Below are 15354 nucleotides of genomic sequence, written 5' to 3'. Positions count from 1 at the left end.
CTGGGAGGAGCTGTGTGCACAAGAACACCGGAACTCAATACTTCATGTAAAATGTTTTAATTTTATGCATGCACCTTCCTATTTTATATAACTACCTGAAACACTGAAGCAAAGAACAAATCTTATTTGGGCTTACCTTTTTAAAGTTTTTTACAGGTTCCTGTCAGAAAAATTACAGAGAAGTTCTCAAACCTTACAAACATTATGTAATACCACATTTACAATGTTGTTAATTTCACAATGGAGCAGATGAAGGTCAATTCTAGGCTCAAACCTAGTAAGTGGCCAGAAAGGACTGGACTGATTATAATATAGATACATGGTGTTTTAGACTCTAGGGTAGTTCTATAGACTGCTATTGAAAGCATGGGGTTTTCTGAATAGGAACAGATGTACATTTTTCCAGTTGAAAAGTTATTTTTTCAATTTTTCAGACATCACATGAATACTCAACTTGAGCTTTTGGATCTGAGCCAATCTTAAATGAGCTTTTTGTAATCCTTCTTCAGGAGACTGTTTCACTGCAGCTGACCCATGACAAGATCAACCATGACAATACTAAGCAGCCTAGTGTAAGTGCATTTAGAGTCTCTGAGCACTAAAGATCTCTCTTTTTAAGCCCTTATGTCTTAAAGCTTAAGACAGTGAAACAACCTGACAACTTAAAACCAAGAATATTGTCATGTAGGAGCGATGTGACAGGCAGAGTGGACCCAAAAACAGACTCCAAAACAAGATGGAATGTTGATGGTGGTTTATTTAGTGAAATAATCCAAAATAATAACACAAAAGCAAGGCGAACTTAGCAAAACTGAGGCTGACTGAAAGACAGCAAAACTGGAACAAAACCACACCTCCAAGAGGGAGGATGCAACAGAGAACAGAACAAACACAAGGGCTTAAATACACAAAGGAGGTAATAATGGGAGAATGGAAACAGTTGGGGAACACAGGACACAGGTGAACAGAACCCAACTAATAAAACAAGGGAAGAGAAACTAAACACAAAACACAAGGGACTGTCAAAATAAAACAGGAAGCGACCAAACATAAACTAGAAACAACACAAGACTGGACAAAGGAGACTGATCACAGAGGGAATCTAAACATGTGATAACATGGGGAAGACAAGGACGGGAAACAAACCAAGCTGAAATCAATACTATAGGAAACTAAGAATCTACACGAAAAGGAAATTAATAAACCTAATCAAAGATATCACAAAACTTAACCAAAGAACACAAAACACAGGGCCACGAATATAAAGTCATATGAACAGTCTGTGTGGGGAAAAAAGGATCTAATGGGACCTTTAATAGCTAGAAAATGTGTTAAAAACAGCATAAAGCATTATTTTTTAAGATTAGGCTTAATATTTACCCTTATGATCAAGCTTATAGTTAGGACTGGATCAGGTGACCCTGAACCCTCCTTTAGTTATGCTGCTATAGGCCTAGGCTGCTGGGGGGTTCCCATGATGCACTGAGTGTTTCTCTTCATTCACCTCTTTTCACTCTGTTTATACATCACTCTGCACTTAGTCATTAATCATTATTAATCTCTGGCTCTCTTCCACAGTGTGTCTTTTGTCCTGTCTCTCTCCCCTCAGCATCAACCGGTCGCAGCAGATGACTGCCCCTCCCTGAGTCTGGTTCTGCTGGAGGTTTCTTCCTCTTTTGACTGTTGGGTTTTCTCTGTATTATTGTAGGGTCTTTACCCACAATATAAAATGCCTTAAGGCGACTGTTTGTTGTGATTTGGCACTATATAAAAAAATATAATTGAATCATTTATGTCAAGCATAAAAATAAATGTTCACATTCACAGTGTAACTGCAATTTATTTCATCATGCAAAAAAATTGTAATAAATCTGTAATAAAAAAATACACAGTATTTCATTTGACTCGTAAAATATCAAAAACATAAAATAAGACATTTCATTATTTTTTAATTAAGTCCAAACAAGAGACCTTTACATCAAGAGCACAGTTATAATGTTATAATATGCGTTTAATTTTCAAAATTATGAACGCATGTTAAAAATCACTGGCAAAAATGTTTCATTGTTTCCTTTAATTTAATTTTGACCTTCTACTGTGGCAGTACAACTATTGGAAAACCACATTTAATGACCAAGTGAAATTCATTCATTTGTATAGTCTGCCTGAGATCATTTTAATAAAACAGTGAAATGTTAAACATGCTGAATCAGAGCCTACATCAAACTCATAGAACATGGGGAAGACTGATTCAATCTCACCGGTATCTGTGGAAACTAACACGTGGTGCGGTGGTTAGCACTGCTGCTTTACTACTGACTCAGTTTCAAGTTGTTTAGGGTTCAGTCGGAGTGCAGATGATTGCCTGTCTTTTTTATGAGCCTTGTGATTGATGTGTAGCATGTTGATATGTATCACAGCTTATGTTCTCTTCCCTCTAAAGTTTGTGTATAAAGGGGACTTTATATTTCATCTGTTTGATTTGGCTTAAATGATTTATTTTGCAATTTTTATGTTTGAAAAAAAAATGAAGTGAGAAAACACAAACTACTATGAAAAAACATTCATATTTCAAGTGATAGAAAACCCCGGAGCAAGCAGCACAGTTATTAAGATGATAGTACAGAGAACATTTAAAAAAAATTAGATACATTATTTTTATTATTATTAAAAATAATCACTAGGACACAAAAAGTTCAATGTTTTTTTCCAGCAGTTGAGAATAATGATTTTATCCCAATTATTGGAAATCCCAATTATCACTACATATAGAAGTATCTGTTTTCAGGAACTCACACAAATATGTACAAGTTTATACTATGGATACTAGAGAACATCACATGATTTTGCAGTTCTTTTTGTATTTCTCTTCCAGTTCAACTTTTTTGTCATGTTCTCTCTTCAGTTTTTTCAATTTCTTCCTTTAACTGTTTTTCTTTGTGGATTCCAAGTTCCTTTAAAAGGTTGTATTTCTCGTCTTTATCTTTAAGTTGTTTTATATGTTGCTGCCTCATACAGTTGTGTTCAAAATAATAGCAGTCCAACATGAGTAACCAGATTAATCAATATTTTTGGTAGAAATCATATTACTACATGGCAAATAATTTACCAGTAGGTGTAGTAGAGTCATAGAAAACCAACAGAGCCAACATTGATGAGATGCATGCTCCTGAGTCTGTGTAATTGAATCATTAATTGAAAGTGTGTTCAAAAAATAGCAGTATAGAGTCCAATCAGTGAGGTCATTCATTCTGTGAAAAAACAGGCATCAATCAGGTGGCCCTTATTTAAGGATGAAGCCAACACATGTTGTACATGCATTTCACTGAAAACCTGAGTTGTTCAAAAGAACAGCGTTCTTTCAAATGTTGATTGGAGAGGAGAAAACATATAAAGAAGTGCAGAAAACAACAGGCTGCTCGGCTAAAATGATCTCCAACGCTCTAAAATGGAAAGCAAAGCCAGAGAGATGTGGACGAAAACTGAAGACTACCATTCAAATGGATGGAAGAATAACCAGGATGAGAAAGACTCAGCCAATCCGTTCTTTAAGTCCGACGTCACTTCTGGGTCCAGATGCCCATAAATGGACAGCAATGGCAGCCCAGTGACTGTTCACTATTACATTTGGATTGGTCAAAACAACGAGGGACACAGCATTGCTGAGAGTTTGGACCCTTAAAGACGGGATGATCAGCTCCAGGGTGATCAGAGACAGTCTGATGTTACCTGTGAGCACTGTGACAATTAGAAGACGCCTGTGTGAAGCTAATCTGTCAGCAAGAAGCCCCCATAAAGTCCCACTGTTAAAAACAGGCATGTGCTGAAGAGGTTACAGTTTGCCAAAGAGCACATCGACTGACCTGTAGAGAAATGTAGAAACATTTTGTGGACTGATGAAAGTAAAATTGTTCTTTTTGGGTCCAATGGCCCCAGTTTGTCAGACGACCCCTAAACACTGAATTCAAGCCACAGTACACAGTGAAGCTTGGTGGTGCAAGCACCATGATATTCGAATGTTTCTCTTACTATGGTGTCGGGCCTATTTATCGCATTCCAGGGCTCATGGATCAGTTTGCATATATCAAAATACTTGAAGAGGTCATGTTGCCTTATGCTGAAGAGGAAATGCCCTTGAAATGGGTGTTTCAACAAGACAAAGACCCCAAACACACCAGCGAGCAGCATCTTGGTTCCAGACCAACAAAATTAAAGTTATGGAGTGGTCAGCCCAATCCCCGGACCTTAATCCCATAGAAAACTTGTGGGGTGACGTCAAAAATGCTGTTATTGAGGCAAAACGACGAAATGCAGAGGAATTGTGGAACGTTGTCAAATTATCCTGGGCTGGAATACTTGTTCACAAGCCAGAAGTTGGTCGACTCCATGCAACACAGATATGAAGTTCTCAGAAACAGTGGTTATGGTGCTAAATATTAGTTTAGTGATTGACAGGGATGCTAATTCCTAAAGATTTTTCAGTTCATAAAGTGAATATTTGAGTTTACAAAGAAAAATGCAGACACTGCTATTTTTTTGAACAGCCCAACATTAATTTTTCTTCGTTTCCTGTAAAGTAATTGGAAAATTTATACATTTTTCTACATGTTTTGATTTAGAATATAATGTGCAGTGTTCCCAATGCCTGTAAATAAAAACTATTATAAGGATTCTGAGCTTTATTCATGTTTTTGAATGCACAAACACCAGTACACTATAAACAAAAAAACGAGTAAAGTTAAAAACATAAAGCAACCAGCTGTGAAACGTTTTTGTGTTTGCTCAGCTGAGGGCTAATGTGGTGCATTAACTTAAGTTTAGCCGTTCAGTTGTAGTGTTAGCTTATGTTTCTCAAACTTAAAATTACTATTGAGATCTACTCATGTAAACATATTTAAATGACCACATCAGACCAAACTGGAAACTGTGCTCATCTAAATTTATAACATTTATAACAGCACTGCCTGTTTTTAGATGAGAGAATCTTTTAACTTTAAATGTTTTGTGAGTTCAGCTTTGCTGCCTGTTACTCAAAAATCTTTTGCAACATTGTTTTAATTTGAACCAAGTGAAAAATGTGCGGTCCTTCTGTGGAACACCTGAAATCAAAAGACAGCAAAGATTTTTCAACCAGAAAACTTTTAATATCAAAACTTGGAAAATTTTTCTAATAATCAAAATAACCATCTCTGTAAAGTTGGTCAATATCAAATAAAATACATCTTTAAAATCTGCTTATAGCCTTCAAACCCAGGATCACCCACTAAGGGTCTGCCATGTAAAGTGTTCTAGCCAGCGGCTGATCACCATGCTGCTTTTCTCAGTGTTTGGATTACACTTAAGGAGGAGACAGATAATTATGAAGAAATGATGACATAATGATTCAGTCCCAGTATCTATCTATTCATAGTTTTCACGTGACTGAAAAGTGTCAGCACACAGAAAATCTGGGGTGGGCAAAGTAAACGCTCTGAGCGCCCTTCTAGTTACACAGAAAACAATTAGGAATAAAAAACTGCTGAAGAGTGAAAACTGGAAGGACCGAATAAAACACAGCTGTCAATCAAATGCAGCCCAGTAACCTACTTTATTTGTTCAGCTGTCACAGAGCACACTAATGAGCTGCACACTTTTAAGGCTTTGGAATTTCTGAGAATGCATGACTGTGGTCTGAAAATTAAATGAACAAAAAAATAAGATTTACATTAAAAATTACACAGTAATTATATGCATCAATTCACCATTTATAACAATACGAGTACACATATCCCTTTAACAATCCTAGGACCCATATCCAGGCCCAAAAACATTTGCCAAAGAAATCCAGGATTGTTAAAGGGACATTCCCATTAAAGCAGCGATTCCAGCTACTGTGTTACAGCAGTCACATGGACAAACAATCAAACAGCGCCATCTAGTGACCACTCCCTGTTAAGAGCACAGTAAACGTCTACATTCAAAGATTCCTCCAACCTGAACTACTGGCCATTTCTTTAGGTACACCTGTTCAACTTTATTAATGCAAGTCTCTAATCAGCTGCAGTAACCCGACACATTTATGCATGTGTGAACTGTCACTGTGAGACATTTTTGGACATGATTTTGACCTCCGAATGCCCAGACACTGCAGTGAGTGAGTAAAAGGGCAGATGCTGCTCGATGCTCACACAGCAGAAATCTACTCAGATAAGCCTCCTCACTCATTACTGCTGTATATGAACAACTGTTCAGTTACTGCAAACTATTTTAGGAGGAACCTGTCTTAACTGAGCACTCTCACCTGATGCAAACCCCCTCATATGTGCTTTTCTGCCTTTGCACTCTCCCCAGTGTGTGTGTAAAATACATAATATAATAAGAACACTATAAATGACAGCAATAAGGCAATCCATGAATATGTCCACTTTTTCCTCTTCCAGTGATACTCTTCCTGCAGCTTTCTGAGGCTCGTTTTCACCTCCTCCAGGTTCTCTTTATCCTCCTGATGCATTCGCTCCCAGATCTCCTTCCTGTCTTTATCCCAAGCGTCTCGCTCTCTCTTCATCTCCCTCCTGCACTGCTCCAGCTTCCTCTCAGCCGTTTCCTTTTGTTCCCTTTCTGACTGAACTCTCAGGTCTTGTTGTTTCTGTCTCTTTGCCTCATCTTCACGTTCTCTCTTTCTCTCTTTGCGCTCCTTGCTGATTAACTCATCTTTTTCCTTCAGCTGTTTAACTCTCAGTTTTCTCTCCTCTTCGATCTGTCCTGTCTGCTCACTGAGTTTTACGCGCAGCACTTTGATCTCTTCATGTTTTTTCTTGAGGGCTTCCTCTTTTCTCTTCATCTCGTCATCCTTCTCTTTCAAAATCCTCTCCACCTCTGCCCGTGGGACTTCCTTTGTGTCGTCACTCATCTCACTGAGTTTACGTTCTCTCCCTCTGCTCTGTTTCCCGTCATCACCTCCCTCCTCACTCCTGTGTTTCACGTCCTGCAGTTCAGCTGAAATCTTCCTCACCATCTCAATCTGACCCTTGATGATCGTGTCCTTTGAGAAGCATCCTGCTCCTTTAACTCTCATCTTTTCCACAGTATCCAACAACTCTGGGATCTGCTGTTTTTCCGTGATGTTGAGAACAAATGATCTTCCTCCACAGCTCTCACAGAACTCCTGGATGTCCTCATTTTCCTTTAGAGAGTTAGCAGCTGGATCTGTAGGATCTGACTCCACAGTGAACAGAATCATGGTGAAGTCATTGACTAGAGAGCTGAACGTGTTCTGGATGGTCTCTAACTCTCCCTTATCTTCATCAGTGAGGGGAGCCACAGGTAGGACCAGGATGAAGGCATGGACACCCTCAGGATCACAGAGGGAGACACACCTGAGAGATTCCTCCATCACTGCCTCCTGAGGTTTTCCATACAGGGCAGGCAGCTCCACCAGGGAAAGCCAACGTCCACACACCTCTCCCTGATGTTTAACACACACTGATGAGTTGGAGACTGAATGAAGCTCAGGTTGACCTAAAATGTTCTTGGCTGCTGAAGTCTTCCCTGCTCCTCTCCTCCCACACAGGACCAGGTTTAGAACAGGCTTTAGTCTCATCAATAATCCAGCATCCTCATCCTCAAATACATCACAGCTCAGATGATCTTCATTGTTCTCCTTTGCAACTTGACCCAAACGTGTTAACAGCTCTGGACGGTCAAAGTTCTTCTGCCACAGGTATCTGTACCTGCACATCCTGATCATGTCCTTTAAGGGTGGATGACTCATACAGTTTTCAAATGAGCCCTCATCTCTGGACGGTGATATGAAAATGAGTGAATGATCAAATGATCGATTACTGAAGAGCTGAAGCACTTTGCAGAGTCTCAGTTTGAGTTCCTCAGTGAAGTCTTCAGGCTGTAGAACCAGCAGGAACACGTGAGGAACAGGAGCAGAGAGCCTCACACAGTCTTCCACGTGTTCCTTTAGTTTGTCCTCAGAGATGTTTGGATGCAGCAGATCTGGAGTGTTGATGAGAACTGGGTTGTTCTTCCACGGTCTGCTTGTCTCACAGCAGTCTGGATCCTCAGTGTTGAACTTGGCCTCTCCCAGTATGAAGTTCCCCACTTCTCTCCTCAGAGACCAGCTGTTCCCCAGCAGAACAACCCTCAGCTCAGACACTGGAAAATAAACACTAAATTAGATATGCATGAATTCAATAAAATTAACTTGTTGATATCCAGTGAGGAAAATACTTTTTAATGTAATTCTGTCCTGTGGCTCTGTGGGGGTGGGGGCATAAATTAGCCTACATCTAAACTAGTAAAAGGCCCAGATCAGGCGTTCCTCTGTCCTTTTCCTTTGGTGATGCCATCATGCCTGTTTAATGAAGCTGACTGTGCATCAGGTGTGTTTCTGAGTAGGTTGTGTGCCAGTGTAGAATAAGGTTCAAGTGGAAACAGCTGAAACTGGCACCTGACTGGGGGGAAAGGGGTCAACCAGGCAGATACAGGACTGTCAGGCAGACAGTGGACTGTGTGAGGGGACAGATGAAGATCAGATGATGGAGGACGTCTGCAAAATTCTTCAAATTTAACAGAACAGGGAACAGGGCCAGAAAATGAACAGAACTGAGGACGGCATTGAGACTTGGATCCTGAGCCTCCTGAATGTTAAATTAAGATCAAATGTGAAGTTTCATCCAACAAGCATGAAGACCAGAACTCTGCTGAGTGCACTGTAACTCACTGGTAGGTTTGATGATGGGATTGCTGCTGCTCTGTCTCAGGGGTTGGACGTCTCCTGTTCCTGTAATGAAACCAAACAGAGTTAATTCACATGCAGCTTTAAGACACAGCGGGCCTCTGGCTCTTAATTTACCACCATCAACACACGAGAGCTTTCTGTTACATCTTTTCAGTGTATCAGTATCTGATGCTGTGTTTGACACCTGCAGTCATACGTGTTGGCGTTCTGCCTCAGTAGGAAATGTTAGCACAGATGTTTTCACAGATTTCTGGCTCTGAAAACTCAAAATATCTGAAAACTCAAAATATCAAGGCCGTATGATTCAACACATATCTGAACTTTCCCATCTTGTGACTGTTGTTGTTGACTTGACTAAGATGAAGAGTTGTGGGGACTTGGATCACTGAATTACAATATTCCTGTGAGGTTAACAATAACATTCCTGCTTCCAAATATTTGACTTGGCAGTTACAAACTGGGGACCTGACTGGGGATCCTAACCCCATCCTAACCCCACACCTGTTGGTTCCCAAAGTCAAGAGTGTTGCAGCCTAACCCAGATAATCCCATGAGCCCCCACCCCCCCACGGTCGTCTGACAGCGCCGGCCTGTGAAATTTTCCTGGCTAGAAGCCTGTCTTCACTCTCATCAAAATACAGCAGAAAGTGATGGATTTCCTTGGAAATATTCGTTGGCTATATGTAAAGTGCTAATCCCAGTATGTGACCCACCTGACACAAACTTCAATACAAGAGCAGTCAGTTTAGGCCAAAGTAATGAGTAATATCAAACTAACCACCTTCTATTACCAGTTTTAATTCACTTTTTCTATAAATAAATAACATTTATATAAATATGTAACTATGCATACTCTGCACTATGGAAATCAATTAAACTGTGTTTACAAAGTGAGGATATTTACTCATGTTGCTATAATTGCACCAAAAGACTACTTAGTCAATAAAATGAAGAGGACACAGCTGAAACACTCAGAGCTCAGCACATTCATTTATACAAAAGGTCCAAATCACAACCAGGAGGCAACACAATCACAGAACCTGCTTTTTGAAATGCACAGTGTCACTGAAGTGGAGAAAGAAAAGATGGATTTACAGATTTACAAACACGAACATTTCCTACTGATAAACAAAGCCAGAACATGACTATAGGTGACGAATGCAACGTCAGACACTGATGCAGTGATGACAGAATATACACACAGTGAGAAACATCCAGACTAGACCGAGTGAACTCACCTGCCTCTGCAGCTGCCATGTTGCCACTGTGCTGAAAACACCAGAGAATAATAAACAGTAATTAAGCCATCTGGAGACAAACTGCTGGGTTTAAGAAACTAAAGAGAGAAGTTCAAAATATTAATTCAATACAACATGATTTAAAAAACAATTAGAAAGTAATTTAATCCAAATTCATTCTGTTAATGTCTGACCTGTAAAATAGAATCTGATAGAACAGCAGAGTGTACCAATTATAGCAGATGATGCTTCAAATATAGATGTTGCTGCACAGAAGCAGCAAATTGTAATATGTGCAGCCTTCACACATCAACATTATGGACAAAGCCCGGGGCACCAGGCCTGACATACTTCACAACTATAAGGAAAACTAAGCCTCACAATCTGGTAATGAAAAAGTTAAGCACCCACATCACTAATAAGTCATTACAGTAACAACCAAGCTCATGTTTAATGCTTTTGCGGCAGGTATGTGTCAGCATCACTGAGGAGGAAACTGTGATGCTGAGCAGCCTCCTCAGTGGTGCCTAAATCAGACTTTGGGAAGTACGACTCATATATAAACAGAGGTCATTCACCAGCTTTGATCTCATTCAAAAATTGTATTATTAACAACAAGTGTATTATTATGTGTTACTGTAGGTTGTTTATGACTGAATTTGCTGTGTAGAATGTAAAAGTGGCCCAGTGTACATACAGGATATTAATATACACAACTGCTTCTAACGGTATGAGAAGCAGCTGAACATTTAATGAACATTTAATTTTTTTTACTCTGCATCTTCATCCATACCTGTGTGTGAGCGCAACTGTGTGCATAAATGACCCTATGAATAAACAGCAAACAGCAAAGTGAAGTTATCCAAATGCCCCCCCGACAAACTTGGCCAGTCCGTATGTTCTGGTGCTGACCCTGCCAGGGTTCTAGCCAGGAAAAAATTTCAGGTCCGGCACATTTAATCTGTTTTTCAGATCATTATGTCAGAGTGAAGCTGACCTTTGACCTTTTAGATATATAGAAAATGCATAGGAATGCCATCTTTCCTGACTCAGTTCCTGTGGGGTTGCACCAGGACGGCATCCAGTGTAAAATTCAGCAGATCACACATGTGGAGCGCCCCCGCTGTGGTAACCCCTGGTCAATAATGGAGCAGCCAAAGAGCTTTTACAGTTAGAGCTTCATCAGTCTGCATACTTTATTAAATAGCCAGATTTATTGTGTTCAGAGACACTTGGAAAACAAAAGCAAAACAGATCTTAGTAATGCAGAGAAAATAAAGCATTAGTTCTTATTAAACACATTTCCTACTTTAAAAGTAAGAACAGCAGCATGTTCATTATTGCTGTTACAAAATGCACAAGAAGAAAGAGTCACAGGGATGTGCGTATCCTCCTGAGACCTTAGGTCCTCTGCAGTGGACCAAAACTGACAGACACTTGTTTTTTTTCTCTCGTAGGTTCTCAGGAGGATAAAGTTCAAGAGGGAAACGCTTTGGCTCCAAATCCTCATCTGAGATCTGAAACCGTGTCTAAAGGATTATTGTAAAAGTACAGCACTTTGGTAAGCAGCTGTTTTTAATGGTGCTCTAGAAACAAACATGACTTGATTTGACTTTTCATATGGTATTTTTAAACCAATATTCCATTAAAGTAGGAACATATTTCCCCTTCACTGTAGGTATAAATGTATAATAGTGATCCTGTTAAGCTTGCAATAACGTCGGTTATCGCACTAAACTCCCCGGGAGCAGTGACAACACCTGCTTCAGGTGCTCTCAGAAGCGGACGGTATGAAGTCAGTGGCGCAAAAAGTGGATATGCACTATATGCAATGCATAGGGGCGTCGGGGGGTGGGGGTCCGGGGGTGCCAAAGCGATGCGGGGAAATTATTTATCTAGTTGCATTTTCTGTATTTTAACAGCTGTGCATATAATATGATCAATAACAGAGGCTCTGATTGGTCATATCTGTTTATTTGGTTCCGAAAATCGGAAATAAGGAACTTGATCCGAAAAAATAAATGGCGCAAATTAGTCCTGTGACATGGCGCAGTCGGTGTGAACGGCTACACCCGCGTCCTGTGTGTAAAGGCCTTAAGGGTGAAGGTTCGCGGAACGTCCTCCAATCTGTGGGCTAATATTTAACGAAAGCGAGCGTTTACGTGACGCTCATGTCGAGGTCTTAACCCTCAGAAAACACGGAAATTTCGCCGAATGTTCCCATGTTTACTGGAAAACAGCCTAAATAGATACATGAGATTAATTATGTCTAAGACATTCACCCTGTTTTAATAGTGGAACTTACTGTGAATACACATTTAACAAGCTGTTAGCAGACTTCTCTGAAATGAAAGTGAAGCTTGGTTTAAAAAAAAAGAATAATTTTACACACTGTAGATGACATACCTGATGAAAACACTGTGGTTTTCTTTCCTTCAGACAGTTAGAGACTGCACAACCAACACCGAGGGGTCGCAACACGCTCCGATTCTAACTCGACAGGTCAAGTGCTGTGAAGCAGCGGGCGGAGCTTACTTCAGCTGACGTCACTGATGACTTGAACCACTTCACTGCTTCATTCAGACTGAATCAGCTGACTGGTTTGATTTCACAGGCGGAGCTCTAAAAACTTTGGTGCGATACTCAAAGTATTTAAGGCGAATGAAACGCCGATTCACGTCTTGTACCAAACCTACTCTGCGTAAGTAAAGCTGGTTTGTGTGAATTTCGGACTTTCAATAATAGAGCCATCGCAGTTTTCCTAAGTGTGGGAATATTTTCACAGGTGGCAAAAGTACTGACATTCTGTATTTAAGTAGAAGTACAAGTACTTGTGTTAAAAAAAATACTTTGGTAAAAGTCGAAGTACTGGTTCAACTTCTTTACTTAAGTAAAAGTAAAAAAGTACAGGCTCTGAAATGTACTCAGAGTAAGAAAGTAAAAGTAGTTCTTTGGAGGACGTTTCTACCTGCTATTGTTCTGTAAAGCTAACTGAACCTCACTATATATATTGTAATAATATAAAATAATACATGAGAATACAAACGTTATTCCAATCTAAATTTTAATTCTAATGAATGTACTCAGCTTGAATCACAAACTGTGAAAGGGAATTTAAACACAGCTCTGTTCTCTGTGTCCTCCATAGTAGAGGGTGACTGTGCCTCCACCTAAACACCAACATGAGGATACTCAGGGGTTACAGTGGGATTCAGAAGGTGGAGGAACCCTAAGATCAGCTGTAGTGGCTCTGCATGGGGAGAAGAACCACAGCTTTCTATTGTAGCTGCAGTAAATGATGTTGGTGTGCAGGCTGTGATCAGCTGACCTGCTGCTGCTGCTCTGAGGTTTACTGCTCGCGGTTTATGTCCCGCGAGCACAATGACTCAGTCCGGCCCACTGTAACCCCTGATTATAGCGCCATAAATGATACAGTAATCATATGGGTTTGCGTATTTAATCTCTTTGTACGTGATAAGCCCCAGTGATGGAGGATACGCCAGTACGATTGTCTCTTATGTGTTATTATTCCTCCGTTTAGGCTCAGATCGCTTGATGTTTGACAGAAATGCAAACTTCTCTCTGACGTGTTAAAAAGTAACGAATCTGTTTTGAAAATGTAAGAAGTAGAAACTACAGATACTTGTGTAAAAATGTAGGGAGTAAAAGTAAAAAGTACTCAGAAAAATAAATACTCAAGTAAAGTACAGATACCTGAAAAATCTACTTAAGTACAGTAACGAAGTATTTGTACTTCATTATTTCCCACCTCTCAATATTTGTGATTTGGTGCCCCGGAATAAGGTAAAATAAGTACAGTGTAAGTGTCCATCCATCCATTTCTTTCCAATTGTATGGAAAAAGAAAAATGTCGATGTTTAAACTAAATCAATAGCCCAAAAAATAATGAGCTTTTACAGCAAACAACTTTCTCCGATCTCTCAGCCACCAGGCAAAGGAATTTGGCTTTGACATCGGAGCATTCTGGGCATTAATAAACTACTTTATGATCAACAAAACATGATGAAACTAAGTCAGTCTTAAGTTTAAACATAAAATTATCCAATGAGGTGCATAAGCACACATTTCCTGCACACCAAGCACAATAACAAAGGAAATAACTGTACACCAAAAAAAGAGGGAAAACATATCATTTACACCTACGGCCTCATTATTATTGAACATCTTCTTTGTACAGTATGTAATTTATAATCAGTGACAAACCAAACCATTTTCCAAATGTATTAATTTTTTTATTTCATAGGTGGAATTACTCAGGCAGATCATTTTTAAATATAGGATCCAAAGAACAAATACATAAAACACAGCTGGATTTAAGGAATTGTCCCACCACACGTTAAGAAGTGTTATTATACATGAAAGGTGCATCATATCTGCAGGGCTTCATTTGGCTGTGCAACAACAACCATTGTGGCAGATGTCACCCAAGAGTACTGAATGTAACGGCAGGCGTGGTTAGTTTTCGTTCATGGTTCACCTCTAGATGTAGCTGCGGTGCTGTTAATGCTATGGAGAAAGTTTATATATATCACGTTTTTATTTTGAGTGCTTTGTTTTCTATTTTCAACACTTTCACGGCATTTATGAGATCAAAGGATTAATAATATTTGATATTTAAGTATTAGTAAAACAGCAATCTTGAAAAGTTTAGTTTAACGTGACGGTGACATCACTTCCGGTTCAAAAAGGCTCGGTAGACAGTTGATACGAGCAAACCCGATATGGAGCTGATTAAGAACAGCTAAGATGGAAAACAAGTGTTTCCAAGTCCACCGGTTTGTCCACTTGCAGGCCAGCGTGGTACATTTCACTGCACGAAAAGAGGGATTTTCGACCCCCTATACCGACGCAAGCCGAAGCAGCGGCAACAGACCAACGTGGTTTCTCAGTCATTGGGTGAAAAAGAATGACATCAAAATTCATTCAGGGCAGCACGGTGGCGCAGTGGTTAGCACTGCTGCCTCACAGTTAGAATACCACCTGGGTTCGATTCCACCTTGGCCCAGGCCTCTCCCTCTCTCTGTGTGGAGTTTGCATGTTCTCCCCGTGCTTGCGTGGGTTTCCTCCGGGTACTCCGGTTTCCTCCCACATTCCAAAGACATGCACTTACTGGGGTTAGGTTAATTGGCTAATCTAAATTGCCCATAGGTGTGAATGTGAGTGTGAAAGGTCGTCTGTCCCTCTGTGTTGGCCCTGCAACAGGCTGGCGACCTGTTCAGGGTGTACCCTGCCTCTCGCCCTATGACAGCTGGGATAGGCTCCAGCCCCCCCGCGACCCTTAACAGGATGTGCGGAAGCGAATGGATGGATAGATGGATCAAAATTCATCACCCCCATGTGATTGGTTGGTAGATGTGTCCTCCCATT

The 15354-nt window shown here is 40.1% G+C and overlaps 1 protein-coding gene across 1 annotated transcript; it reads right to left on the bottom strand.

The window, feature by feature from the left end:
* Window positions 1-5162: 5162 nt before the first annotated feature.
* Window positions 5163-12494, bottom strand: LOC115776040 (GTPase IMAP family member 8-like). Its single transcript, XM_030723636.1, has 4 exons — window positions 12373-12494; window positions 9967-9997; window positions 8711-8770; window positions 5163-8142 (listed from the first exon to the last, which is right to left on the bottom strand). The coding sequence occupies exons 2-4, from the start codon at window positions 9983-9985 to the stop codon at window positions 6296-6298; spliced, it is 1926 nt and encodes a 641-aa protein (XP_030579496.1). The 5' UTR covers window positions 9986-9997; window positions 12373-12494; the 3' UTR covers window positions 5163-6295.
* Between the last annotated feature and the right edge of the window lie 2860 nt (window positions 12495-15354).

This window comes from Archocentrus centrarchus, unplaced genomic scaffold (assembly GCF_007364275.1).
Source record: "Archocentrus centrarchus isolate MPI-CPG fArcCen1 unplaced genomic scaffold, fArcCen1 scaffold_26_ctg1, whole genome shotgun sequence".
NCBI lineage: Eukaryota > Metazoa > Chordata > Actinopteri > Cichliformes > Cichlidae > Archocentrus > Archocentrus centrarchus.
This window is presented reverse-complemented; position numbering and strand designations above follow the sequence as displayed.

Coding starts and splice junctions, on each gene's coding strand:
- LOC115776040 (XM_030723636.1), bottom strand. Junction 8,143..8,710: donor TCCCATCATCAAACCTACCA/GTGAGTTACAGT, acceptor TTTATTTTCCAG/TGTCTGAGCTGAGGGTTGTT.